Source organism: Equus caballus, chromosome 8 (assembly GCF_041296265.1).
Source record: "Equus caballus isolate H_3958 breed thoroughbred chromosome 8, TB-T2T, whole genome shotgun sequence".
Taxonomy (NCBI): domain Eukaryota; kingdom Metazoa; phylum Chordata; class Mammalia; order Perissodactyla; family Equidae; genus Equus; species Equus caballus.
Window position 1 is genome coordinate 73,583,413 of NC_091691.1, and position 27,695 is coordinate 73,611,107.

At 39.3% G+C, this 27,695-nt stretch overlaps 2 protein-coding genes across 4 annotated transcripts; one reads left to right on the top strand and one right to left on the bottom strand.

Annotated features, from left to right (window-relative positions):
• Positions 1–1,942: 1,942 nt before the first annotated feature.
• ATP5F1A (ATP synthase F1 subunit alpha) lies at positions 1,943–10,566 on the bottom strand. Its single transcript, XM_005612872.4, has 12 exons — positions 10,435–10,566; positions 8,898–8,976; positions 7,739–7,908; positions 5,786–5,959; positions 5,533–5,699; positions 5,194–5,342; positions 4,689–4,840; positions 4,352–4,576; positions 3,516–3,623; positions 3,245–3,389; positions 2,303–2,453; positions 1,943–2,164 (listed from the first exon to the last, which is right to left on the bottom strand). Exons 1-12 carry the CDS (start codon positions 10,492–10,494, stop codon positions 2,083–2,085), a joined length of 1,662 nt encoding a protein of 553 aa, XP_005612929.1. The 5' UTR covers positions 10,495–10,566; the 3' UTR covers positions 1,943–2,082.
• A 260-nt stretch (positions 10,567–10,826) lies between these two features.
• HAUS1 (HAUS augmin like complex subunit 1) lies at positions 10,827–26,222 on the top strand. 3 transcript variants are annotated; one of them, XM_070275062.1, is made up of 10 exons: positions 10,827–10,880; positions 12,503–13,155; positions 13,918–14,092; positions 20,322–20,457; positions 21,599–21,733; positions 22,577–22,700; positions 23,095–23,160; positions 23,950–24,021; positions 24,264–24,311; positions 25,560–25,812. In XM_070275062.1, exons 2-10 carry the CDS (start codon positions 13,126–13,128, stop codon positions 25,608–25,610), a joined length of 837 nt encoding a protein of 278 aa, XP_070131163.1. In that variant the 5' UTR covers positions 10,827–10,880; positions 12,503–13,125; the 3' UTR covers positions 25,611–25,812.
• The last annotated feature ends 1,473 nt before the right edge of the window (positions 26,223–27,695 follow it).

The window sequence follows — 27,695 nt, forward strand, 5'->3', positions numbered from 1 at the left end:
AACTCCTGACATCTTCCAGCACAATCCTTAACTTACACAAACACTTTAAAAGACTTACCGAATTCATAGCTTGTGGACAGCAGAAACTAAAATCCAGATGACCAAACACACAAAGTTCTTTTCATACGGCACATTTGCTTTTAGAATTGTTTGTCCTCTCTTAGTAGACAAATTAAAGCAGACCTGTTTTAAAATATTCTATACAAACATCCTAATAAAACTCAGAGGCAGGTAAAAGTAAGCGTTTCAGCTTTCATCAGCTCCTAAGTCAGTCATAAAAGCAGCATTTCTCTGTACTCCAAATCATTATCTAGTCATATTGTAATCATAAAGGAGAACTATGGTGGAGTATATGAGTGTGCACATGCAAAATTCTTATCATCCAGGGGCAGGTCCAGTGGCTCAGCTGTTAAGTGCACACCTTCTGCTTCTCGGCAGCCTGACGTCACCGGTTCGGATCCCGGGTGTGGACATGGCAGCACTTGGCAGGCCATGCTGTGGCAGGCATCCCACATATAAGGTAGAGGAAGATGGGCATGGATGTTAGCTCGGGGCCAGCCTTCCTCAGCAAAAAGAGGAGGATTGGCAGCAGTTAGCTCAGGGCTAATCTTCCTCAAAAAAAATAAAAATAAAAAAAAATTCTTATCATCCATCGGGTGAAATCAATAGATTACATATATAATGTAAAAAGTCAAGAAATAGTACAATAATTACAATATGGAGGTAACTGACAAAAGAAATAAATGCATAGAAATTAGCTGCTTTTGGAGACTAGGAGGTTAGGGGTACGAAAGCAAGGGACTGCCATTTTTCATAAATAGCATTTTCTTGACTTTGATTCCTTAACATGCCTGTGTAACGACTTAAAAATAAAGAGCCCAGAAAGATCCAGGCATGGTTGAAACTTAAATACAGCACAGGTGTCATGCAGGTTAAGTGGGGAGGAGCGACCTAATGGAGCCAAAAAATTCGGATATGTATATGGAAAACAAAAACCAAGATGGATTTCTAATCTCTACACAAACATACAACTCCAGATGGATTACGATGGTCTGTCTTATATGTCAACTTGGCTAGGCTATGATATCCAGTTTTTGGTCAAACATCAGTCTAGATACTGCTGTGAAGGTATTTTTTTTTTGATGTGATTAACACTTAATAATCAATACTTTATAAGTAAATCAGATTACTCTCATTATGTGGGTGGGTCTCACCCAGCTGAAGGCCTTAAGAAAAAACCTGAGGTCCACTGAGGAAGGAATTCTGCCCCCAGAGGCAACTCTTCCCTGGAACTCCAACCTGCCCACCTACTCCTGCAACCGTGCAGCCCCCACAATCTCGCTACACACATCCTATTTGTTGTATTTCTTGGGAGAACTATAATACATGGATTAAGCTCTTAGATAGAAAAACAAACCTTGAGAACTATTAGAAAATATAGCTATCTTTGTGATTATAAAGATTTCCTAAATAAGACCAAAATACTAACCACAGAAACTTGACTGTTATAATTAAGAACTGCTGCTGCCTATGAAAGGTACACTAAACTACACAATGAGATACTGACAAGTGTTCATAATTCTATCTCCTTTCTCAATTTTTGGCCTAATCTTTCACACTTCATCTAGCATTTTTTTTTCATTTCCTAGAGAATTTTAGTTGTCTTATTCTTTTCTATAGTACTTCTTTATACAGATTAGTCTTCTGGGCAGAGAAGCCAGTCAGGCTCTTCAACATTATCAAATATAAACTTTGCCACATATATCCAACTAATTAATTTCTCTTTAATCAATCACAAAGTACTCTAGAATCTTACAAAGAGCTCAGCCTTGAATTATCTAGGTCTGCTGATTGTAGTATCCAAGTAAAATAAGCTAAGAAGCATGTTTACCAATTCCTCAAAGTAATCTCAGTTCCTTTAGAGAATCAAACTACAGAAAACCACCAAGCAATATGGAACTTTATTTTTAACGTGATTTCTGTACATCTGGAGCATACGAGTAATCCTTTCACCAATGGAACTGATTACTAGAACAAACGACGAGAGAACCAAACTGGTATTTGATGTGAATCCACAGGAGTTTAAGCTTCAAATCCGGCCAAGAAGTTTGTCACAATCTCTTTCAGCTTTGCATCTGACTGTTCTGAGATCTTTCCATCAGTCCTATTTTGAAAGAAAAGTAGATCATCAGCTGACTTGGACAAAATTCAATGACTAACCTAATTACAGAATTCAAGAGAATTTTAACAAAACTTTATACCTTAAAACTTACAAAAAAGAGGCTATCAATTGTGTTCATACCTGATAGTGCCCAACAGGGCTTGGTGTTGGCTGATAACATGAGCCAAGAAGGCACTCTCAAACTTTGTGATCTTGCTGGGCTCCAGTTTATCAAGATACCCCCTTACGCCAGCATAGATAACAGCCACTTGTTCCTCAATAGCCATGGGAGCTGAAAAGAAAAGAAAACCAAGTGAGTTGCTCAAATAAATACAGGCCATGTGTCAGAGAAACTTACTTTTCCCTCAAATTTTTAATGTGTCTTGACATATCACCCACTCTCACATAGTGAGAAATGCCACATTAACGCTCCTTCCTACCTCCCTCTCCAGGAAACAGATTTTTCTCCTTATATTCGCAAGGCCTTTAAGATTAACCTCTGGGAATATTCCATAAGCACTGCTTATCATCTGGTTTTGGGTATAAATAATCTGCTGAAATTTTATAGCAAGATGAATTCATCCCAACATTCCTTTAAATCTGCTGAATTCCACTCATACAGCCAAGAAGGCAGGAGATCTACTAGGTCTTAATTCCCGAAAAGAAAGATATTAAGTCTACTTAAGTTTTCCCTACTTTATAGCATTTATATTCAAATGATAAGGACTGTACTTTAAGTAAGTAAAATAGGCACTAATTGCATTCAAAAGGCAGTGGTGTTTTTTTTTTTGGTGAGGAAAGTTGGCCCTCAGCTAACATCCGTGCCAATCTTCCTCTGTTTCGTATGTGGGATGCTGCCACAGCATGGCTTGATGAGCGGTATGTAGGTCCGCACCTGGGATCCAAACCTGAGAACACGGGGGCTGCCAAAGAGGAGTGCATGAACCACTATGCCACTGGGCCAGCCCAAAAGGCAGTACTTTTGATGAAAGATAACAGCATGTATTTCAGCTTGAAGGGAGCTATGTGGTATTCCCAGGCCCTAAGATACAGTAGGAACCTGACCAAATGAAAAGAACTCACCATACTGTCCTTGCTTCAGCAACTCAGTCAGACGCACACCACGGCTTAAGAGTTGTTGCGTGGCAGCATCAAGGTCAGAACCGAACTGGGCAAAAGCAGCAACCTCACGATACTGAGCCAATTCCAGCTTCATGGTACCTGCCACCTGAAATACAGAAATGCTTAACTCATAAAATACTAAAATACTTAAAGACACAAAGCACTATACAAAATACACTTTGATTTTGCCTAGTGACACCCCTTCTCCCTGACAAAGTGATGCAAAAATTACCTGCTTCATGGCCCTGGTTTGGGCAGCAGATCCGACGCGAGACACAGACAAACCAACGTTAATGGCAGGGCGAATACCTTTGTAAAACAATTCTGTTTCCAAGAAGATCTACAATGTAAGGAGAATACACATGCTAGTAAGCTTAAAGAAATCAACTATTTTCAAGATTAAGTCACTGGGCTAAAAACTGAAGCCCACAATCTGAGGAAGAATGCTAAGTTTCTTTCTTAAAAGCTAGAGAGCCCTTAAATCTTTCACAACCCAAATCAACCTATATATTCTATTGCTGAGATTAAGACGTGCATGAGATGAGGAAAAACAACAGATAACATATTCATACTAAAATACACACAGGTGAAATGCTATGATCTCTGGGCTTTATTTCAAAATGATCTAGGGAGAAGAACAGTAGTGGGTACAAATCAGAATGACGTAGTCACACGTTGCTTAACGAAAGAGATATGTTCTGAGAAATGGGATACATTTTGAGAAATGCGTTGTCAGGCAATCCTGTCACTGTGTGAACATCACAGTGTACACAAACCTAGACAGTACAGCCTACTCTAGGCTCTATTGTGGCACTAATCTTATGGTCCCACCGTTATATACATGGTCCATTGTTGACCAAAATGTTATGTGGTGCATGACTATACACCATACCATGAATTGGTTAAGTGGGTGAGATACATGGGGTTTCATTATACTATTATCCTTACAAGTGAAATTTTCCATAATAAAAAGGCATCTAACAAAGCAGTTCATAACCACTAGTTTCAACCAATGCCTTGGAATCATCCAAAGTGTTTACACTTATTTTATAATCATAAAAATAATACCTGTCCATCAGTGATGGAGATGACATTTGTTGGAATGTAAGCAGACACATCACCAGCTTGTGTTTCTATGACTGGTAAAGCAGTCAAGGAGCCACCACCAAAAGCATCGTTCATTTTGGCTGCTCTCTCTAGCAGACGGGAGTGCAGGTAGAACACATCACCAGGATAGGCCTCACGACCAGGGGGTCGGCGGAGCAGCAGGGACATCTGACGGTAAGCAACAGCCTAGAGCATAGAAAAGAACTGTGAAGTTCACCTATCAGACAGAAGCTGCATCTGTCAACTTTCACTGTGCTGCAAACATACAAACAGATTCTAAAAATACATTTCCTTTGACCTGTTTGGATAAGTCGTCATAGATGATCAAAGCATGTTTGCCATTATCCCTGAAATATTCTCCCATAGAACAGCCAGAATAAGGAGCCAAGTACTGAAGTGGGGCAGCATCAGAAGCAGTAGCTGAAACCACAATGGTGTACTTCATGGCATCTGAGAAGAAAATAAATTTTAAGGTTTAACCAGGCTATCCATATTGTGATTTTAAATCAGAGGATACTATACTAAAAATTATCTAAGTGCTTTACTATGAAATGATTTACTGTTAAGATTAACCAGAATCAAATAGCTTCTACTCTAAAGAAACTGACAAAACCTTAGAATTTACTGTCATTTTATACTATCTTTTTTTATTTATTGCTTTCGTTTTCTTTTATTGATTTATATTAGTAGAAAGTTCAGTTCATTAGGGAGAAATTAAACTCAGCCTTCATTAAGAAGCCATCCCAAGACTAGCAGCAATAGGACTCCCCAATAACAGCAATGGGACTAAAGTTCATTAATACCTGCATCTGTAAGTCTCTTCACCAACTGGGCGACAGTGGATCTCTTTTGACCAATAGCAACATAAATACAGTACAGCTTCTTCTTTTCATCAGTTCCATCATTGAAACGCTTCTGGTTGATGATTGTGTCAATAGCAATTGATGTTTTGCTTTAAAAGACAGTAAAAATAAATCTTACTAAACATGAAAAGATTCCCCAACTTAAATTTCACTAATCTTCATATCACACTCTACTCTCCTCCCATTATATCCAAAGCATTTACCATTCCATGCCTAGAAAGTAATCTTACCATAGAGGAAATTTTAGTTAGAACTTTTAACAAGGTACTCAATCTTTACCCAGTCTGTCGGTCACCAATAATCAGCTCACGCTGACCACGACCAATTGGCACCAAGCTATCCACAGCCTTAATGCCAGTCTGCATGGGCTCCCGCACAGAGATTCGAGGAATGATCCCAGGGGCTTTCAGGCCAACTCGCCTTCGGGTCTTAGAACCAATTGGACCCTGTGAAACAATAAAAGAACCCCCAGGACAATCAGTTTTGATGTTTGTTAGAAGCTACAACCGCATCTAATAAATGTTAAACCTACCTTTCCATCAATGGCATTACCAAGGGCATCTACTACGCGACCTAACAGCTCCTCGCCAACTGGAACATCCACAATGGCTCCTGTTCTCTTCACAATATCTCCTTCCTTAATTAGTTTATCATTTCCAAACACGACAACACCAACATTGTCAGGTTCCAAGTTCAGAGACATACCCTATACAAAAGACACAATTGAACACCCATGAAACTTGAGTGGCACTTCGTCTCATATACCAACGCCACATGATACGAAAATAGCTAGGGGGGGAAAAACTGTGTTGTCCTTTAGATCTGGTTTACTCTTGAGTATTTTTCCAACACCAGTCAACCTTCTTTGGTTAAGACTTTTAAAACAGCAAGATGTTTCCTTGAATAATCTTAGGATAGCATTATGATAAGCCTAACATGTTCCTTACCATATCCTCAAAGAACTAAAAGAAACAAAAAAACTGAAACGGTTAAGCTTTTTTCACTGCATTTCCTTTGACTATGGCTTTTGAATTGGGTGGTCAGTATAAAACAAAGCGATCAAGGTCAAGTGGAAATTTTAAGACACACTTGACTCACATCTTTTTATCTGTGAGAAACTCCAGAAACAGTTTTAAAAATTATCTAATCAGAACCTGTACTCATCAGGTTAGTAGAAAGGGAAATGAAAAGCTACTCAATCAAGAACAAATTCTCAAAATATAACAGCATTGGATCATCTCTCATCATTACAACCTCATTTCAACATCCTAAGACGTTAGGTCCCTAAATCAAAAAGGCTATTGCAGGAACTGAGTCTGATCAGTAACGAAATCTTTAGAGAAGTTCTTAGAATAAACAGAGAAGATTGTCACGGAGTTATCATTGCAGGTGCAATATCTTTAGTCTAAATCTCTCATGTTTAACAGTCACTAACCAAAGATGGCTATTTAAAATTTAAATTAATCAATGTCATGTTACCAAAGTCTGAAACTTATGTTTGCCTCCAATTATCAACAAATCTCTACACATCACCCACTCTCACTTTCTCAGTGAGAAACTCCACATTCTACACACTCAGTAGCCTCATATGTATAGTAGTTACCATATTTAAACAGCACATAGAACATTCCCTCATTGCAGAAAGTTCTGGTTGGACAGTACTGGTCTAGACTCTTAGATCTTAAAAGCTAAAAGGAAACTCAGAGTTCATCTATTTCAGCTTCACCTTTCAAAGATATTTAAGATATATACACTGAAGAGAGGTTACATTTTTAGCCAGTCTTACAGCTACTGACAAAACTTTTGGCTCTGTAATTAGTCTTCCACATCAAGACTCTTTCCATACTGGACACCAGCAAGAGGACTATACTTTCTCCTATCTGTGTGCTCAGTAGATAATCCTACCGTCCTCTGTCCATCTGGATATCACACTCTGCTTTCCTCAGAGAACCTATGACTCCTACAACTTTTATTTCTCATTCCACTGGCCAACTGGCTCAACCTAATAGAAAGAAGTAGACTTGTATCATCAGAGAGCTTCTGATAACTACACCACTAACTCACTTCTCAACAATAACACATCTACTCTCACTAGAAATACACAGTCAATGACTTTCAACTTCTCACCATAAACAAATTTAGTTGAAGTTATCAAATGCTTTTGTATTAGATGATCTTAAGGACCACAAAGAACAGACTTAACTTCTTAGAATTTGGGTGAAGTTTACTCAGTTTTGTAACTTGGTGGTAGTGGCTACAACTTACGAGTAAACCAGCCCCTAGAGGAAAAACCTTGGTTAACCAGAACCCTTCAGTTTGTTTTCACAGTCTATGATAATGACAAAAACAAAATAAAAAAACACTGAAGTAGATTGAGAATTTAAAGTTAAAAAAATAACTGACACAATCTCTGAATTACCAAATGAATAACCAAAAAGACACCAATGCTAAAACATCAAAAAAAAATTATCATATTACCATTTACCTTTAAACCTGAAGAAAACTCTACCATTTCTTCTGCTTGAACATTTCTCAGCCCATGTACACGGGCAATACCATCTCCAATACTTAAGACACGCCCAGTCTCTTCAAGATCAACAGAGGTATCAGCTCCAAGAATACGCTCTTCAAGAATAGAGGACATCTCAGCAGTGCCTATTGAGAGAGGACAGCTACATTACAAAAATAACCTGGTCCCAAGATCTCTTCAAAATCCATTTCCCCAATAACATAAAACCCAGAGCTCTGTGATCAAAATTATCAAATTACATTCTAAAACATAACATACATGATTGTATTCAAAAAAGCTTGATACTTATCACTATGAAAAAGAATCCAAGCGACAGAGAAAAACTTCACAACACAAATGTAAATCAGATAAGAAGCTAATAAAATTAAGCAACACCCTCAAAATAAATGTTCTCTATCTTTGAATCCTTCAGTTTAATTTCTAAGGAATCTGTATCTATGTTGAAATCTGAAGTTTTAGCTAAATTCTATAAAAAGCATATTTTTAAAAGGCAGTCTACCTTAAAAAGCAATTGTTAAAGTGTTAAGCATCTTTCCCTTTAAAGGCATGTAGGTACAATTCTTGATTTTAGCATGTAGAAGATACTTATCTTTATTTCAAAAGCCCTAATACACATCTCAAAAGAAATTTCCCCAACCTCCGGCATCTTCTTGTGCTCATTTCCCCACTTCTTTATCGAATTTGCAATGTGCAAATTCAGACTCCAAGGTATAGATTAGCAACTGCTGGCATTGCAAAACACAGGGTAAAAGTTACTTCTAATTTTTTTAGGAGGGGGGGAAAAGAAATCTTTCATAAATCAGAAAGGGTGCCTACCACCTGATATGTGTACTTTGTTTCCATCCAAGGCACACTACTAGAAAAAAGAAACTACACTAACATTGAAAGAGAAATATATAACTATGGTTAATTTCACTAGAACAAGAGAACCTACCAAGACAAGGCTAAAGGGCACATTATGGGTTAAGAATCTGAGATTCCATAGCAACTAAAATTGAGAGAAAAAATTAACAAAGGGAAAAAAAGAACCCACAACAGTTATGTAACCTATGTAAGTTATTTTCTCATTTAACGACAAGGTAGTAAGTGTGACGTAGAGACAGAAATGACTTACCAGTCTTCTGAAGACGAGTATTAGAGGCATGGAGGTTCCTTGCAGCAATGAAGGATGATCCCAAAGCATTTCTGGAGACCTAGTCCAAGAATATTTTAAAAATCTGATTTTTAAGAAAGCCTTTATAAAAGTGGCAAGCTTAAATGCAGGTTTACTTTGATCACATTATCCGTGAAAAATATTAATCATATTCAAAATATTTTGCTTAAAATTAGAAGAGTTAATCACATGAGAAAGTACCTTTCGATATATGTGAAAATCTACTATGCAGTTCCCCGGACACTGTAAATACTCTATTTATAAACTGAGTTGTGGAAATTCTCAGTAAGATAAACTGCTTCCTAAAACGGACATATCTCAACAGATCTCATATTTTACTTTAAAAGCAAACAAAAACTGTCAATGTTACAGTTTGATTAAAACTAAGAGGTATGGCATATGCTTTTTTTTTTTTTTTGACTTTCTTAAACTGGAGGCAATCTGGACTCCTCCTTCAAGTCGTAACGGTGTGACTGGTCACTGTCAATTCCGAAGCTACTGTCTTCTACAGGATGTGGATGAAAGGCATTAAAAATGCTTTTTTTTGCTAACAGAAATCCACGAGGCTGCCAGCGGTTATGTTAGGGCAGTAAAATGGCCAGTATGTTTATTTCACCTTCCAAATTGGGATCACTTTTGAAAGAAAAAATAAATAAATATAAAAGCGTTTACATAAGACTTAAGAAGTATGTTCTTAACTTGAAGGGACATAGGTAAAGAAGGGCATTGACCTTTACTGGTACTCTCTGACCTATGTTCTTTTTGACTTGAGTTCTCACTGTCTTTAATGATTCCTCAAGGACGAAATCTTAAAACATGTCCAAGTATCACAGAGCAAAGTCTTCTTTCAGCCAGACTGAGACAACTGAGGAGCCAGCTTCACCGCTGTCACGGTATGGGCCCCACGAAATGCGTATGTGACAATCGTTTCCACGGTCGCTTCAGTACGCAGGCCTGCGAGACCGCCTACTGCAGGAGGCAGAAACCGCCTGCACTTACTGCTATCCTCTACCGACCTCCGGGCAGAGGTGCAATCCCGGGCCTGCTGACCTTCGCGCAATGTCAGGCTGCCCTAGCTCACTTCGACAGGAGCTGACAACAGGGCTTTGACCTTCAGCGAGGGAGTCCCGGAGAACCCGCGGGGCCGAGCCTCGCCGTTTCGAGCAAGCCTCGGACAGCAGGCGCCCAAGCGCTGACCTTCACCCAAGGCCCCTCTCGGGCCGCCCTCAGACCAAGAAGGGAATCCTCTCGGGGCCCCATCCCTGCACAGCACCGAGGTCACTGGCTCCCCTGCATCACTCTGCATCAGCCCGCACCGGGAGCGAGCAAAACCGCCCTTCCGCCGCCCGCCCTGCCCAGCGAGCAGCCAGGGGTGCAAGATGGCGGCACCCGCCACAGCCCCTCACCCTCCTTGCAGAAAGAGCTCCGGAGCCCGCCAGCCTCCCGCCGCCGCCACCGCCGCCCAGCCACCTCCCTCCCGCCGGGCCCCTGTGCTCACCAGCCCGGCCCGACGAGGGAGGGCGCGGGCCACGGCCGCGGCGACGCGCACAGACAGCATCTTTGCAGCTCCTCCTCGGGCGGTTCCCCTGCAGCCGCAGCCTCCGGACTGACTGGGACAAAATGGCCGAGCAGCGAGGAAGGTCAAGGCAGCCGGCCCACCTGACCCGGAAGTACCGCCCCTCGGTTTCACCTCCGGACGCGAATCGGCATTTTGCTAGGGGGAGGGGGTTGCTTTTTCTACGTATAGTTTTTAGATTTAAACCTCAAAATGAGTGATTAGACTTTTGCTAGCTTTGGCCGAGGCATCCGTTACATATTTATTTGGGTCTTTCGAGTCGACCTTGTGGTTGCCCGGGGTGACCACGTGGTTAGCGGAACCTGGTAACAAGCAGTTCCCAGGCCGCATCCGGGGTACCAGATGATGTTGGCGTCAGCCTGTCCCTGGTGCGGTTTGCCTGACGGTGTCCGGGGGATGGTAGCGTCGGGTTCAACACTACAGCTGTTAAAATTTGGTGCTGTAGCAACAGTAAACAGTTATCCCCCGGCCGGGTCGCACGCGGGAGGTTTCCTGCCGGCCGGCAGATCGCTGGCACACCCCAGACCCTCTGAGTCGAAAAATTGGGTCAATGTGAATCTTTCACAAGCATCCACACCATTCTAGGTGATCCGGTAGCACTCAAGTTGGAGAATCGCAGCTCTTTTTCGATTAGATTCAAAAGAATCTTGTCTGAGAATTAGAGCAAATTGTTTAAAAAGTGTTAAAAGTGTTAACAGGCTCAAGGAGTTCGAGTAGTGGTTGCCAATCCTACTGAGAATGGTCCCTAATCAGTAGTCTCACTCTAGACCAGACTAGGGCTCAAGTTTTTCTCTACCAGCAACTAGTTTCATGACAGTGGGGACTCTGATTTTTGTTTGGAGTAAAATAGAAATGATGAAAATAACTTTCTATACCTACCCACTAAGATTGGGACAGGACTTTTTTCCCCCACAGAATTTTTGTGGTACTGAGATTTTTGTGATATGTACTGAATTTTGGGGAGATGTTGGGTATTTTGTGATAGTGGAGACTAGCCTTCACTTGTAACTGTTCTGAGAAGCATCTTTCAGCTTCATCCACGAAATCCTAGTTTACACCCAAAACCTTAATTTGGGTGAACCATATCAATACCTGGTTAAAAGTGTCATCTCCTAAAACATAGCTTGCAAACCTATGGCCAACAATCCCTGTCTTTAATATTTTACTTCCTTTACAAGGTGAGCCATGGTAAAATATGACAGTCCTTCTTCTGGGAATCGGGTAGGAATAGGAAAAATTTTGGTTTGTAAAAACAACAAAGTTACAGGGATATTTTGTAAAATGTGTAGTGATGAAAGTAGACAAAGTGTATAAAGATAGCTTTTTCCCCCATACTCAAGGCCTCTACCAGCTTATCTGAAATTTGCTTACTGAGCAGAGATATATTTGACTGAAACAAAAAGCACAAGAAAGCCATACAATATAGTGTTGGCTAGTTAGTAAGATTCCTTTGAAAAGAAAGGTTTAATCATTTTCAATACGCATATGAGTTAGGAGAAAGACACTTGATGCTAAGTCTGATCCACAATTTGATATTAAACTACACATCACAGACAGTTGAGCACGTGGTCTGCCCTTCCTAACATAACACTGTACACTGCAGGAGGTTTGCAGCAGCAGTGTGATATAACCTAAGGAGACTGAAACACGCAATTGGAGCCAGAACACTGTGGTCAGGTTCCAGCTCTTCTGCCTAATCTTGGTCAAGGCATTTGATCCATGTGTGTCTGTTTTTAATATGAAAATAGCTAAAATAATATGGGTCTACCTATTTTACAGGATTCCTGTAAGAATGAAACAAAAACAGGAAAACATAGAAAACTATACATTGCTGTAGAAAACAAAGAACCTCTCACCATGTTAATTACAGAGTGATGGAGAGAGGAGAGAACTCAAGGGAAGGCAAGAAATGAATGGCTGAGTGGCAGAGACAGTGCCAGTAGTTGGATGCTGTCAAGTGTTTTATTTTTTTTAATTTTTTTTTTTTCAGGAAGATTAGCCCTGAGCTAACTGCTGCCAATCCTCCTCTTTTTGCTAAGGAAGACTGGCCCTGAGCTAACATCCACGCCCATCTTCCTCTACTTTGTATATGGGACGCCTACCACAGCATAGCTTTGTCAAGTGTTTTAAAACAGTTTCCAGCACATTTAGCTCTTTGGTAGTGGAAACTAACAGATACGATTGACTGCTGCAGCGCATATTGCCGGTAAAAATTTCAAGTTAATGCTCTCAGTGTGGAAGAAATGGAAACATCTGCGATCCAAAACACAAGTTTCAGCTATTTTTTTTTAAGACAAGCAATTCAAGTAAGAAATAAAAATATAAGAGGGAAAAAACAGCCTGGTTCTACGCGGCTTTACTTCCCGTTTTGGAGACTATACCACGGAGGGCGGAGAGAGCCGCAAGGCGGCAACCAAGAAGAGCCTTGCAGGGCTGCAGGCTTGGACCAGCCTTGTCCAAGAGCTTAGCGGCCCAGAGTCCTAGTAAAAACTACAACTCCCAGAAGTCCCGGGCCCGTGGGGGCGGGACCAACGGTGTGTGGGCGGGGCCTTCGGAGCCAGCAGGGAGCCTGTCCCGCGAGGATCCTCTCGAGAAGTGGCGGGAGCAGCGGCTATGGAGGCGCAAGAGGAGAAAGAGGCGCAGGTGATGGGGCGGGAGCGGAGATTTGCAGCCTTCTGGAAACGTTGTCTTTGACACAGTCGCCCAGCCGCCGGATCTCTAGGGCGCGGCACGTTCACTTTTTTCCTCCCCCTACTCAGCTGTCCATCTTTAGTGCCGCTTTCACCATCTGCGAGCCCCCTTCTGCTTAGACCCTCCTGGAAGGGGCGTTTCCCGGCCTTCCCTGGCTTGGACTTGGGCTTGCAGAGGGTTTGAGGAGGCCGCTGGTACGAAGCCCCTCCCAGCAGTCTGGAGTGGGACTTCTGAACCTAAACCCATCTTCCAGCGAAGCCTCCCAGTTCACCGCTGCTTCCTCCTAGAATTATCACACCTGACCTGCTTCCGTGTCCCGCATCCCAGCTCTAGGAACCTCCCGGCACTGCGAGGCTTATGGTGTGTTGAGGACAACTCTTTTGTTTCAGACTTTGCACGTATAATAATGCTCTAGGACCTGCATATTGAGCTTTAAAATTATTCGAGTGATGCAAATTATTAACCCGTACTGCTTTTATAGCTTCGAGAAAGGATGGTTTTCTGCTAATTTTGACTTGTACCGTTGTTCATTGTGCCTGCTCGCTTTTTAAGTGTTTCCTGACATCTAATATCTCCCTAACGACAAGGTAGGATGTGAAGTTAGTAGGACTCCAGAATATTCATGGAAAGCATTTAGTTTGCTTTTGATCACTTCTTTGTCATATTTGCTTCGTGCCATTACAGTAAACAAGGCTTTTAATATTTCATGGTTAGGTTGCTGCGTGGTTGAAAAAAATATTTGGAGATCATCCCATTCCACAATATGAGGTGAATCCACGGACCACAGAGATTTTGCATCACCTTGCGGAACGCAACAGGGTCCGGGACAGGGATGTCTACCTGGTAATAGAGGACTTGAAACAGAAGGCAAGCGAATATGAATCAGAAGGTGAGATTAATTAGAGAGTTTTGAATGAGATAATAACTAGAGGCAACCATATTTTATAACACTGAAGTATATGGGATTAATTTAGTGTAGACTGCTTACTAGTTTTGCTTCTTTATTTTATCCAGATTTGTCTTCCAATCTGTTGTTATAGTAACTTAATAAATCATAAATTTCACTCTAGTATATATTTTATTGGTACTCTGATAGCAAAATAGTAAGTCCTAAAAGATAAGAGTCTAAACTTACTAGCCTTACATACAAGATGCTTGTGGCTTTTCACTTACATATCTTTTTGATGTTTCCAGTCTCCATGCATTAGTCATAATGAGCCATCAGGACACCTGAGGTGGCAGCCATGAACTGTGAGACTTGAACAAATCACTCTCTTGTTCTGTATTCACAGGATTGCCTTAGTATTTTGTGCTGTGCATATGTAGATTGAAAAGTGTTTTCAACACACCTGTTGTTTTTATAATACAAACCACAAAAATAAAGATTGATACAAACTTTTTTTTTAAAGATTGGCCCTGAGCTAACATCTATTTTTGTTTTTTCTTCTCCCCGAAGCTGCCCAGTACCTAGTTGTATTTTCTAGTTGTAGGTCATTCCAGGTCTGCTGTGTGGGACACTGCCTCAGCATGGCTTGATGAGCGATGCTAGGTCCACACCCAGGGTCCAAACCCGTAAAACCCTGGGCCACTGAAGCAGAGTGGGTGACCTTAACCACTCGGCCATGGGGCCAGTCCCTGATAAAAACCTTTTAATGGCGGGAATATACAAAAGAGAAAGGACATGAGACCTATATTTGCCCTAAATTTAACCAAGTGTATGGCATGTGTTACATACAATGTTTTGAATGTAGTATAATTTATATTTTAATTCTATTGCATATGTGCTTTTTTCCCCCCATTTTCTTGTTAAAATTAACATACAGTAAATTTGACTTTTTGTTTTGCTGTACACATGGATTCTGGGAACCACCCCCACAATCAGGATACAGAACAGTTCTATCTTACTGAAGAACCTCCCCTGGGATGCTCCTTTACACTCCTACTCTCCAATATATGTGCTTGTGAACTCGTTTTTTTTTTTTTTTTGGCTGAGAAAGATTTGCCCTGAGTTAACATCTGTTGCCAGTCTGCCTCTTTTTTTTTTAACTTGTGGAAGATTCATCCTGAGCTAACGTCTGTGCCAATCTTCCTTTGTTTGGTATGTGGGTCACCGCCACAGCATGGCTGCCAACGAGTGGTGTAGGTCTGCGCCCGGGAATTGAGCTGGGGCAGAGCATGCCAAACTTAACCGCTAGGCCATGGGGCTGTTTGTAATTTTAAATTCTGAGTAGTGGTACCATATAGCTCTATGGACTTGAATGACTTTTGAGCTAAAAGTTGTTTTTTAGATGCAGTTTTCATTTCTGCACAGTGCAGTTCTTTGCAGCATGAGATTGAAACATTTTGGAAATATTTTTAGAAATTGTGAAAGGTTGTAAAGTTTTGTTTGAGGACTTTTTAATCGTGGTGATGAAACTACAGGTGAAACTGTTGAAACCATTCATTCTTCATGCTGCCAGTTCTTCATTTGAGGAGGAAAATGAAAAGAAATTTCCCTGGCTAGAACCTCCAATAAAATATTGAGAAGATGTGGCCAGAGCGGACATCTTATCTTCTTCCTGATCTTAGAGGGAAAACATCCAGTCTTCACCATTAAGTATAATGTTAGCTGTGGTTTTTGTAGATGCCCTTTATCAAGTTGGGGAAGTTCCCTTCTCTTCCTAGTTTGTTGAGTGCCTTTATCATGAAAGGGTGTTGGCTTTTGTCAAATGCTTTTTCTGTGTCTATTGAGATGATCATGTCACTTTTGTTTTTTATTCTATTGCTATGATGTGTTATATTAATTGACTTTCAGATGTTGAACCAACATTTATCCTTAAGATAAATCCACATCCTCATGGTATATAATTTTTTTATAGGTTGCTGGATTCCATTTGCTAGTATTTTGTGGAGGATTTTTGCATTCATATTTATAAGTAATAGGTCTTGTGATGTCTTTGTCTTTTTGTATTAGGATAATACTGGCCTCATAGAAAGAGCTGAGAAGTGTTCCCTCCTGTCTGTTTTTTGGAAGAGTTGGTGAAGAAGTGGTATTACTTCTTTATATATTTGATAGAATTCAGTGGTAAAACCATCTAGGTCTGAGATTTTCTTTGTGGGCAGCTTTTGATTACTAATTCAATCTCTTCACTTGTTATAGGTCTATTCAGATTATCTACGCTCTTGAGTTAGTTTCCATAGCTTGTGTCCTTTTTGGAGTTTGTCCATTTCATCTAAGTTATCTAAATTGTTGAGTACAGTTGTTCATAGTATTCCTTTATAGTCTTTTTTAGTAAGTAAGTAGGTCAATAAGATGTCCTCTCTTTCATTTCTGATTCTAGTCATATGACTCTTCTCTCTTCTTAGTCAATCTACGTGAAGGTTTTTCAATTTTGTTGATCTTTTCTAAGAACTAGTTTTTAGTTTTACTGATTTTTCTCTATTGTTTTTGCAGTTTTCAAGATTTTCTCATCTTTTACTTCAGTATTTTTACTCTGTCTGTCTGTGGATCTCTTTGCATTTATCCTACTTGGATTTGTTGAGTTATTTAAGTTATTCCTGGGTATGTGAGTTATTGTTTTTCAATAAATATGGTAAATTTTCAGGCATTATTTCTTTGACTGGTTTTTTTCCACTTCTTTCTCTCTTCTCTCCTTCTGGTACTCCCATTGTGCATATGTTGGTGTGCCTAATAGTGTTCCACATTTCTCTGAGGCTCTCTTTTCTTTCATTGTTTTTTCTCTCTGTTCTTTAGCTTCCATAATCTCTGTTGTTCTGTTTTCAAGTTCACTTATTCTTTCTTCTGCCACTTCAAATCTATTGTCAATCCTCTCTGGTGAATTTTTCATTTCAGTTATTGTACTCTTCAACTAGAATCTCCATTGAGTTCTTTGTTTATAATTTATCTCTTTATTAATATTCTCTATTTGATGCCGCATTGTCATCTTACCTTTTGTTGATTCTTGAATCATGGTTTCCTTTAGTACTGTGAACATGTTAATTATGGCTATTTCCAAGTCTTTTCTGACAAATCCAACATCTGATTATTCTCACAGGCAGTTTCTATTGCTTGCTTTTTAACGTAGGTCATGCTTTCTTGTTTTTTGCATTCCTCACATTTTTTTGTCAGTGAATGGACATTTTAGAGTACATTTTTAGAGTACATTTTAGGTACATTTTAGCAACTCTGGGTACTAGTTCCCACAGAGCTTGTTATTGTTATTTTCTTGTTTATTTGTTTAATGACTGACTGGATTGTTTTAGTGAAGTCTGTTTACCCCCGACAGTGTTAAGCCTCTGCTGTCGCTCCCCAGGGAGTTGCATACTTGAGTATGCCCTCAGTCACTCTGCAATGACAGTGGTTTTGGTAGGACTGGCTTCCTTTCTTTCACAGACCACACTCATCTGTAAAATCCCACTAACTGACAATTGATTATTGCTTTCAGCAATACCCTGGGGCATTAGTTGCCCTACAAGCTAATCTAATCAAATTCTGGCACTCTTAAGGGAATGTCTCTAAGGTCAGTATTTGATATTTGTTCTGACCCAAAGATGGCTCCTCCTAGATGTCTTATTTTCTGGTCCTTTCATGCAAATTAGCTGGCCTACCATTTAACCTGTATCTTGACTCTCCTCCCAATTGCCTTTTAGTACAGCTTCCACTATTCTTGAGAGTCTCCTTAGGCTTGAACTTCTCCAGGGTCTGTTGCAAATGAAGTCAGTTCCTTTTGGAAGATATTGGGACCTATCTGTGTTATAGCTTGCTTCTTCCTCAAGGCAAAATCTCTGAGCCAGGGCTCTGGAGCTGAGGGTAGAGACAATGGCATGCTTTTCTCTGAGTGACAGCCTAGTGTAGATGCTGAGTGCTTGGTGGAGGGGAGTGCAGCCATCTTAGGTCCTCTCAGCTTGCCTTTTCTGGTTTGGAGCCACTGCCTCATGAGCTGGTGCAAGGGCCATTGGGGCACCAGTATTCTCAGTGTGCCTCACCCCAAGGTAGAGCTTCTGTTCCAAGAGCAGTGGCTGCGTGGAGGAAGAGACCCCACACCTCTTGACTACGTTCACCTAGGACTTAGTCTCAGCCACCGATAACTGGTGGCAGAATGAGAAACATTGAAGCTCTGTCCCTCCTGGAAAGAAAGCCCTCTGACAGGGAGCTGGGGGCAGAGGGAGCCCTGCCTTCTTGACTGCAGCAGTCTGGATGGAGCCTCCACCTCCCTGAGCTGGGAGGGAAGAGGAGAGAGTGATCTTGGTTAAAAACAACAGACTCACCTTCCTTACTGAATTTTCATAGATTTTCTTGAATAGATGTTTGTTCATTTGCTGTTTGTCCTTAGGACCATTTCCAGAGGCTTTAAGTGGTTGTGTTTTGGTTTGGGGTGGCTTTTTTTTTACTTTTCTGTTTCTTTTTTTGAATTTTCATCAGTTTCACTGGAGAGCAGGTCAGCAGAGCTCCTTGTGCTATTTGGCTGAAAGTCGGACTCCTGGTCACTTGATTTTTGATAGGGGTGACAAAACAACTCAATGGAGGAAGGAATAGCCTTTTCAATGATTAGTGCTGGGATAACTGGATACACACATGTATGAGAATGAAGTTGGACCCTGCCTCATATCATATATAAGAATTAACTCAAAATTGAATGGAAAATCTAAATGTAAGAGCTAACCCTAAAATTCAAAAGACAACATAGGTGTATATCTTTGTAATGTTGGATTTGGCAATGATTTCTTAGCTATGATACCAAAAACACAAGCAACAGAATTAAAAATAAATTGATAAATTTACTAATTTGTAAATTGGGCACCATCAAAATTAAAAACTTTTGTTCTCAAAGGACATTGTCAAGTAGATGAAAGAACAACCCACAGAATGGGAGAAAATATTTGCAAATTATATATCTGATAAGGGATTTGTATCTACAACATATAAAGAATTTATATAACTCAATAATAAAAAGACAATCCAATTAAAAGTGGGTAAGGGATATGAATATACAGTTCTCCCAAGAAGATAGACAAATGGCCAGTGAGCACAGCATCATTTGTCATGAGGGAAATTTGAATCAAAACCACAATTCCACTTAACACCTACAAGGAGAGCTATAATCAAAAAGACAAATATTGGGGTCAGCCTGCTGGTGTAGTAGTTAAGTTCACATGTTCTGCTTTCGCAGCCTGGGGTTCGCAGATCTGGATCCCAGATGCAGACCTACACACTGCTCATCAAGCCATGCTGTGGTAGCATCCCACAGACAAAAAATAGAGGAACACTGGCACAGATGTTAGCTCAGGGCCGATCTTCCTCACCCCTCCCAAAAAATTGTTATTTAAGTCTCGAGTTGTCATTTCATTGATCATTATTCAGTTCTGTGAATGATCACTATGCAAAAAGAAATAAAAAATAAATAGTGACAACTGTTGGTGAAGATGTGGAGAGACTGGAGCCCTCATACACTTCTGTATGAATGTAAATTCATACAGTTGCTGTGGAAAACAGTCTGGCAATTCCTCAAATGGTTAAACAAAGTTAGCATATGACCAGCAATTCCACTCCTAAGTATATACCCAAGAAAAATGAAAACATATGTCTATTTAAAAACCCATACATGAATATTTATAGCAGCATTTATTCATCATAGCCAAAAAGTGGGAGTAACCCAAATGTCCGTCAATGGATGAATGGATAAATAAAATGTGGTAGAGCCATCCAATGGAATATTATTCAGCCATGAAATGGAGTGCAGTACTGACACCTGCTACAGCATGGATGAACCTTGAAACTGTTATGCTGAGTGAAAGAAGCCAGTGACAAAGGACCACATATTATATGATTCCATTTATGTGAAATGTCTGGAATAGGCAAATGAATAGAGACAGAATTGAGATTAGTGGTCTCTAGGGTTTTATAGGTTAGGGAATTGGAAAATGATGACTAAAGAATGTGGGGTTTCTTTTTGGGGTGATGAAAATGTTCTAAAATTGATCAATACTATGGGCACACAACTCTGTGAAGGTACTGAAAGCCACTGAATTATATACTTTAGGTGTGTGGGTTGTGTGATATGTGAAAGATTTCAATAAAGCTGTTAAAAATAAAATAAAACAAACATCTTAGTCACCATCGAACTCTTATATCTTTTCAGCCAAGCATCTTCAGGACCTTCTCATGGAGAGTGTGAATTTTTCCCCTGCCAATCTGTCTGGCACTGGTTCTAGGTACCTGAATGCTTTGGTTGACAGTGCAGTGGCCCTTGAAACAAAGGACACCTCACTAGCTAGGTAATTCTTGTGACAGTTTTAATTTCCTCAATCATGTATGCTATAAGGTCTTAAACTAAGGACTGTTTGTTTCTCAAGGTAATTTTATATAGGAAATTAACAGTAAATGCAAAAACACTGAATTTAGTTGACTCCTTATCATTCTAGTGAGTATGTATAATTAAATCAGATAAACTTGGTGTTGGTAAATTTTCGTGTTTTCTTCCAGGGTGAGGTTTGGTTCTCATGTGTATTGGGGAAGGGATTAGGTCTCACTTACATTTTTCCCTATAAACAGTAAGAACAGCAGCGGGCTAAGTTATTTGGTTGAGCATAGTGAACTTTGGTGCTGTCCATACTCTACTGAGTAGAGTAGGTTAAGGACCTTTATATGTGACAGGCATTTCACCTATATAATGATATTATTCTTCCAACAAGAGGAAACAAGCTCAGGAGGGATTTGTTAATAACTTCTCTGAGCTAATAAATGACAGAATTGGACTCCAAAGTCCATATGACTGTCTCTGGTGGGCTTATCTTAGCTAGATGACCACTACAACTTATAATCAGAGAACTGTAAAGCTATTCTACGTAATTGCCAATATACGGACTTGGAATGTATATAGATGCTCAGAGTAGCATATCAGGTATAAGAACATGTAGGCTGTATGGCAGCAGAAATCTAGACTTGAATTAAGTCAATTCAGCAGATACCAAATAGAGTTATATACTAGGCATATAACTATATGTAACTATATACATATAGAGGCAGTAGGGAAGCAGAGATGAAAAGATAACAACTGCCAGCAAGGACAGTCTCTGCTTCTGGTCAAATAAGGAAGATGGACATGTAAAACTACAACACAGAGTGACAGCTGCAACAGTACAAGAATGGACGAGCTGTAACTAAGTAGCACAGAGAAAGGGGTAGTGAATTACAGAATGGGAGTAAATCTTATTTGAGTTTTGAAGGACAAGTGGAACTTTGCCAGTTGAAGAAGGACTTCCTGGGTAATGGGAACAGCATGTAAAAAATGTGTAGAGGTACAAAATAGCGTGGTTATAGTGGAATCCATGCAGAGATAAGATCATTGCTAGAAATGAGGAATAATTGTAATTATTGTCCTTAATGTCCATTTATGTGACCAGATTCTTTTTTTAGTTTTATCCCTGCAGTGAATGATTTGACTTCTGATCTTTTTCGTACCAAATCCAAAAATGAAGAAATCAAGCTCGAATTGGCAAAACTTGAAAAAAATCTGACTGCAACTTTAGTGTTAGAAAAATGTCTACGAGAGTAAGTAATTGAGTTGGAAGTGGTGACAATTTTTATTATAAAGGCAGTAATGGGACACTGTTGGATTTCGTTCTGGCAATAGATGTGATTTATAACAACACATTAGGAGATGGGGTCCATAAAGTATCTTTTTAAGTTGAAAATGACTTGGGTAGAGGTAGGGGGTGGTTGGGTATAGACTTTCACCTTTTACTTCATACAATTTCTTACCTTTTTCTCTTTTTTACAAATAACTTTGGTTTTATAGTTATCAAAATGTATGTGAATTTTTTTTTTACTTTAAAGCTATGCTGCAACTTAAAGTCACATTATATTTTGTTGCCCTTTCTTACTGGAGTCCCAGTATCTCCCTTGAGGCTCTGGACCTTCCTTAGATCCCTGTTGCCCCAGAGATTAGATGCTGTGGGTCAGCAGTATGTATATGCACGAGTAATTTGGTGGTGTGTAAATTTATTCAACAAATATTGAATATGTATATGCAAGACACTGTGTCATTCACATTTAGGATAGAAGCTTTTGAGACTTCCATAATTCAGATTGGCTGTAGGATATGTTAAATCACTTTTTTGAGCAGCAGATTTACTTTCTCCAAGAATAATTGGCATAGATTAATTTTAAAATTATTTATTATTCTTTGAGAAAAATCTCAGATGGCAGCATGGAGGGGAATATGACCTGGAAGAACGCATGGTAGCTAATCTGGGATATAAAATTGATGGTAGGAAATCCAGCAAGTGTCTTACTCTTGGCTACTTCAGTGTTGAATCCAAAAAGCAATAGAGTTTCTTTTTTATAATAATTTTACTGAGGAGAATAAAATGTTTTCAACTTTACTTTTTAAAGGGATCTCAAGAAAGCAGAGTTGCATCTGTCTACGGAAAGGGCCAAAGTTGACAATCGTCTTCAGAACATGAACTTCCTAAAAGCGAAGTCAGAGGAGTTCCGATGTGGAATCAGAGCTGCCGAGGTTTGTGTGAAGGACTGAATGTATTTAGCTCTCTGCAGACTCCTTTTAGACCTTGATCCTCACAACTATGCAGTATTATTATTCCCTTTTTACAGGCAAGGGAACTACAGAGAAGACAGCTAACTTGCCCCAGGGTACATAGCTGCTTAGCGGAGGATCCAGATTCAAATGCAGGCAGCCAGGCCCCAAAGCTCAGGCTCTTCAGCGCTGCACCCATCCTGTCACAAATCTGTGACTGTTAGAAATGATTCACATGCACCAGTGAAGTGCTTAGATGCATGTATAGTTTTTCATTAAGATTTGTATCTTCTCTTTACTGTGTGTTATGTTGAAAATATTTCATGATGCTTTCAAAATAATTTTTTTAGCTGAACTCCCTTTTTTGTAATTGTAGGAGCAACTTTCAGCCAGAGGCTTGGATGCCTCTCTGTCTCATCAGTCACTAGTAGCCCTTTCAGAGGTGAGCTTATTTTAACCCAGTTTAACTTTCTTAGTGTGATGCTTTCTCACTTGATTCTTTTTTTAGAGCTTCATTCACTATTAACCTGATTTCTTTTCCTTTACGTCTGTACTTTGTGTTCACCAATATTTATTTCTTGATTACCTGTTTAGCTAGATATATCCTCACATTCGTTTGGTTTCCTTTATTACTCTATGCTAGAAACTCTTTGCTGGAGTCAGTTATGTATTATTGATTTATTTATTAAACAGTTATTGAAGGACTATGTGTTAACCACGTGGGTCCTCCTCTTTCTTCTCTTTCAGAGTAGAGTAGAAATGCAGGCCCCAAAACTGTAGAATGCAATTCTGGGTTTTTAGGTTATATAGGGTTTTATCTATTTTGGTGGGGAGAGGGAGAAATAGGGGGTTTTGTTCTGTTTTAATATTCTTAAGATCTTTTTGTATGTTGATTTTTGGAATCTGAAGTTGACAGTTCATAAATATGTATTTGAGACTCTCTTCCTTTACATTCTGATTCCTCTTCATCACATTATTCTATATTCCTAGAAAGCATACTTAAATCCTATTCTTAGTAAATGGGAGTATAACTTTTCCATTTTAAGCATCTTACAAGAATTGTTTCCAATGGAAATGAGTTTGTTATCCGTTTGTCTTTGAAGCTCTTTGATACATTATTTAAAATATTCTAATGTTAGTGCTTTATTTTTTTTTATTTCAGAAATGGGCAATGTTTAGTTGCGTTGTGAATATAGCTAATACTCTGTGATTCTGTTTTTTTCATTCCCAGAAATTGGCAGAACTAAAACAACAGACTATACCTTTGAAGAAAAAATTGGAGTCCTATTTAGATTTAATGCCGGTAATTATTTTTGTGAATTAAAAAAAAGTCATCTCCAACTTTCCCCAAGAGTACTAAATGACCGTGAAAATACCAGGTCCATGTTTAAGGACTTAAAGTCTGTGCTGAATTTCAGTATTATATGTACATTGGATATACTTTATGTAAGGGTTTTTGCCTTTTGAAAACAATTGTTGTGTTTTTTCCCCCTTGAGTCCTTGTTGAGACAATATAACCTTTCTTTTTTAATTTTTCTTTAAAAGAATCCATCTCTTGCTCAGGTGAAAATTGAAGAAGCAAAGCGAGAATTAGTAAGTAGTTCCATTTTTTTCCTTCAAATTTGTTTAAAAGAAATAAAATAGGGGCCAGCCCGGTGGTGCAGCACTTAAGTTCACACGTTCCACTTCAGTGGCCCAGGGTTCGTCGGTTTGGATCCCAGCTGCGGACATGGCATTGCTTGGCAAGCCATGCTGTGGTAGGCGTCCCACATATAAAGCGGAGGAAGATGGGCACGGATGTTAGCTCGGGGCCAGGCTTCCTCAGCAAAAAAAAAAGAGGAAGATTGGCAGCAGATGTTAGCTCAGGGCTAATCTTCCTAAAAAATAAAAAAAATTAAAAAAAAATAAAATAAATGCTGATATAGCTAAAGCTCCCTTCATCCTTCTTCTTTCCTTCCTCAGAGGTAAATCATAGTCCCAAAGTTGCTGTGTATCCTTCCTGTGCATCTTTTAATACTTTTTTGGCATATGTGTATATTTTTTTCCCATAAAAAGTACATAGTAGTTTTTTAAAATTTTGCATAGATTTTCCTGGGTGGAAAAGAGGGGTTGAGAGACAGGATGTTCTAGGCAAAAGGAATTAACAAAGGCATAAGAGCTGAAAAAAAATGGAGGACTTTTCCAAGCTTTGGCAAGTGATACAGTCCAGCTGCTTAGGAGTAACAGTGGAAGATGGGGCCGAAGAAGGTCAATTGGTTTATGATAGTTGAACTTGGAGGCTGTAGGGGATGACTGAAAGTTGCTGTGTGTTTCTTTCTTTTTTAAACTAAAGGGAAATGTGATCAAAGGTATGCTTTTTAATCAGGCCAGTTCTTTAGGAAGATTATTCTGGAATCAGTGTATAGAGTAGATTGGAAGAGGGAGAAAGAAAGTTGCAGAGACCAACTGGCCTATTTAGGCTAGGTGCAAAGTATTGAGAACAGTGGCAATGAGAAAGGAAAAGAGCTGATGTGAGAGACATTGCGAAAGGAGAAGAGGTCAGAAAAAATCTGTTTATGTGTCATTACACTGATTCATCTCTCTAAAGGGTTTTCTTACCCCTTTAGTTGTTTATTAGAATCAGGAGTCTGAAAACTTTTAGGGTGTGGGAAGTAGGGGGGAGATGTAAAAGCAAGGGGATGTCTAAAAGCATGTTTAGTATTCATTCATAATGGTATTTTTAAAGATTTCTGATTGAATGTTTTTCTTTTTTGGTTCCCTTATTTTAAATGACATTAGAAGTTAGAACATCTGTTTTCTGTCCTTATTTAAAGTATTTATGGTGTTTCTTTTTTCCTTTAGGATATCATTGAAGCTGAACTTACAAAGAAAGTAGACATGATGGAACTCTGACCAGAGACAAATAAACTTCGTCTTCCCTAACGAAGTAAATCGAATAGGACTTTAAAGAATTGTTTCCTGTTGGCATTCCTTAATAACTTAATTTTTGTGTTCTTAGATGAGTTAATGTCGTTATTGATAGAATAGTGGTTCCTGTGTATTGCATTTTTGTGTCCTGATCGTTTTCATATTAAAAAATGTTGTTGGTTTTCCATGTTGCTGGCAGTTAAGTGTCCTTCAGTAGTTCTCTTAGGTGGACATAATGACAGTTGTCATGCAGTTGCTTAGGTCAGCTGAGTGACCTGCATCTCCAGTTACGTTTCTCCCACCCTTCCCTCTCCAGCGGTTTGCTGTCGTTCTTTCTGATCAGCTCACCTGCCTACCTCCAAATGTTAATATATGCAGGAATTTAGTTTACGAAAAAGATGACCTTTTAGATCAATAGTAGGGAGATGGCTAATTCAACACATGGTGCTAGATCCATACTTCACAGCTTATGTCAAGATAATTCCAAAAGATCAAAGATTTAAATATTAAAAAAAAGATAGTAAAAGAAGTCTTGGAGGAGTTTTAATGTTTGGATTTTTACATAATCTTAGAGTCGGAAACATATAACTAAAATCCAGGAGCCATAAATTAAATGATTAAAATATTTGAAAATTTTAAAATACTAAAAATTCCTGCATGGCAAAATCTTTCATAAGTCAAATCAAAGGACATGACAAATGTGCTGTAGGGAAGAAGAAAGAGAGATTTTTCACTTTGCACCTTTCTGTACTTTTAAAAATTCTGTAGCATATGTTTAAGAAAGCAATCAGGTTTTTTAAAAATTATTTTGTTGAGGTCACGTTGGTTTATAACGTTGTGTAAATTTCAGGTGTACCTTGTTATATTCCAGCTTCTGTACAGACTGTATCATATTCATCACCAAAAGTCTGGTTTCCATTCGTCACCATGCATATGTACCCCTCTACCCTTTTTGCCCTCCCCCACCTCCTTCCCCTCTGGTAACCACCAGTCTGTTCTCTCTATCTGTGCATTTGTTTGTTTGTTTATCTTCCACATATGAGTGAAATCATATGGTATTTGTCTTTCTCTGTCTGACTTATTTCACTTAGCATAATACCCGCAAGGTCCATCCCTGTTGTTGCAAATGGGACAATTTTGTCTTTTTTTATGACTGAGTCGTACTGCTTTGTATATATATACCATATCTTCTTTATCCATTCATCTGTTGATGGGCACTTAGATTGAAGAAGCAACCAGGTTTTTATAAGATTATCTAAAAGACCTTAGAAATGTCCCTCCTCTCCTTTCCCATAAATATAATACAAAATACAGAAGACACTCGTATTTCCTTTTTTGGAAGCTGTCTATATCCTTTAGCCATATAGGTATTGTGGTTTGGTCTTTTTCTTAATAATTTATAGGAGCTCCTTATGTATTAGCTAAGTTAATCTTTTGTGATTTGAGTTGTAACTATTTCTCCAAGTTTGTCATTTGTCTTTTGATTTAATTGCAGCACTTTTGGTAAGGCAGCTTGGTAGATGGATTGTGGAAATGACCACAATAATTTCTCCCATCCCTGTGTGCTCACCCTTTGTATTGTGACTTTAACACTTCTCTCATCAAGAGGCAGAGTCGGTATCTCCACCTCTGGTATCTGGCTTGGCCCTGTGATTTGTTTTGACCATTGAGACAACAGCAAATGTCAGAAAAGCAAAGGATTAAAAACTGCTTGTGCTTTGGCACTTGCCCTCTTACTGCTCTGGAATTCTAAGACCGCCATGTAAATAAAACCAGACTACTGGAGGGTAAAAAAGTACATGGAGCCGAGATGAGTAATTCCAGCTGAGTTCTGCCCCCATGCCAAGATCATACAGGCTGCAAACTGTCAGATAGGTGAACAAGGCCCTCTTGGACTGTCCAGCCCCAATCGAACCACCAGCAGACCACAGAGATCAACCAAGCTGGCTCAGGCCAGAAGCCCACAGAGTCAACCCATAGAATCATGAGAAATGATAAATGATTGTTGTTTGAAGCTTATTTTAAGCTTTGGACCATTTGTTAGCTGTAGTAGCTAACTGATAAAAGTAG

Excerpts from the sequence above, each read along its gene's own strand:
- HAUS1 (XM_070275062.1), top strand. The coding sequence starts at position 13,126 with ATGGAGGCGCAAGAGGAGAAAGAGGCGCAG. Across the intron at positions 24,022-24,263 it reads CCTATTTAGATTTAATGCCG|AATCCATCTCTTGCTCAGGT; the intron begins GTAATTATTTTT and ends TTTCTTTAAAAG. Across the intron at positions 24,312-25,559 it reads AAGAAGCAAAGCGAGAATTA|GATATCATTGAAGCTGAACT; the intron begins GTAAGTAGTTCC and ends TTTTTCCTTTAG.
- ATP5F1A (XM_005612872.4), bottom strand. The coding sequence starts at position 10,494 with ATGCTGTCTGTGCGCGTCGCCGCGGCCGTGGCCCGCGCCCTCCCTCGT. Across the intron at positions 5,343-5,532 it reads ATTGGTGACCGACAGACTGG|CAAAACATCAATTGCTATTG; the intron begins GTAAAGATTGAG and ends TGTCTTTTAAAG. Across the intron at positions 2,454-3,244 it reads GCTGAAGCAAGGACAGTATG|CTCCCATGGCTATTGAGGAA; the intron begins GTGAGTTCTTTT and ends TTTTCTTTTCAG.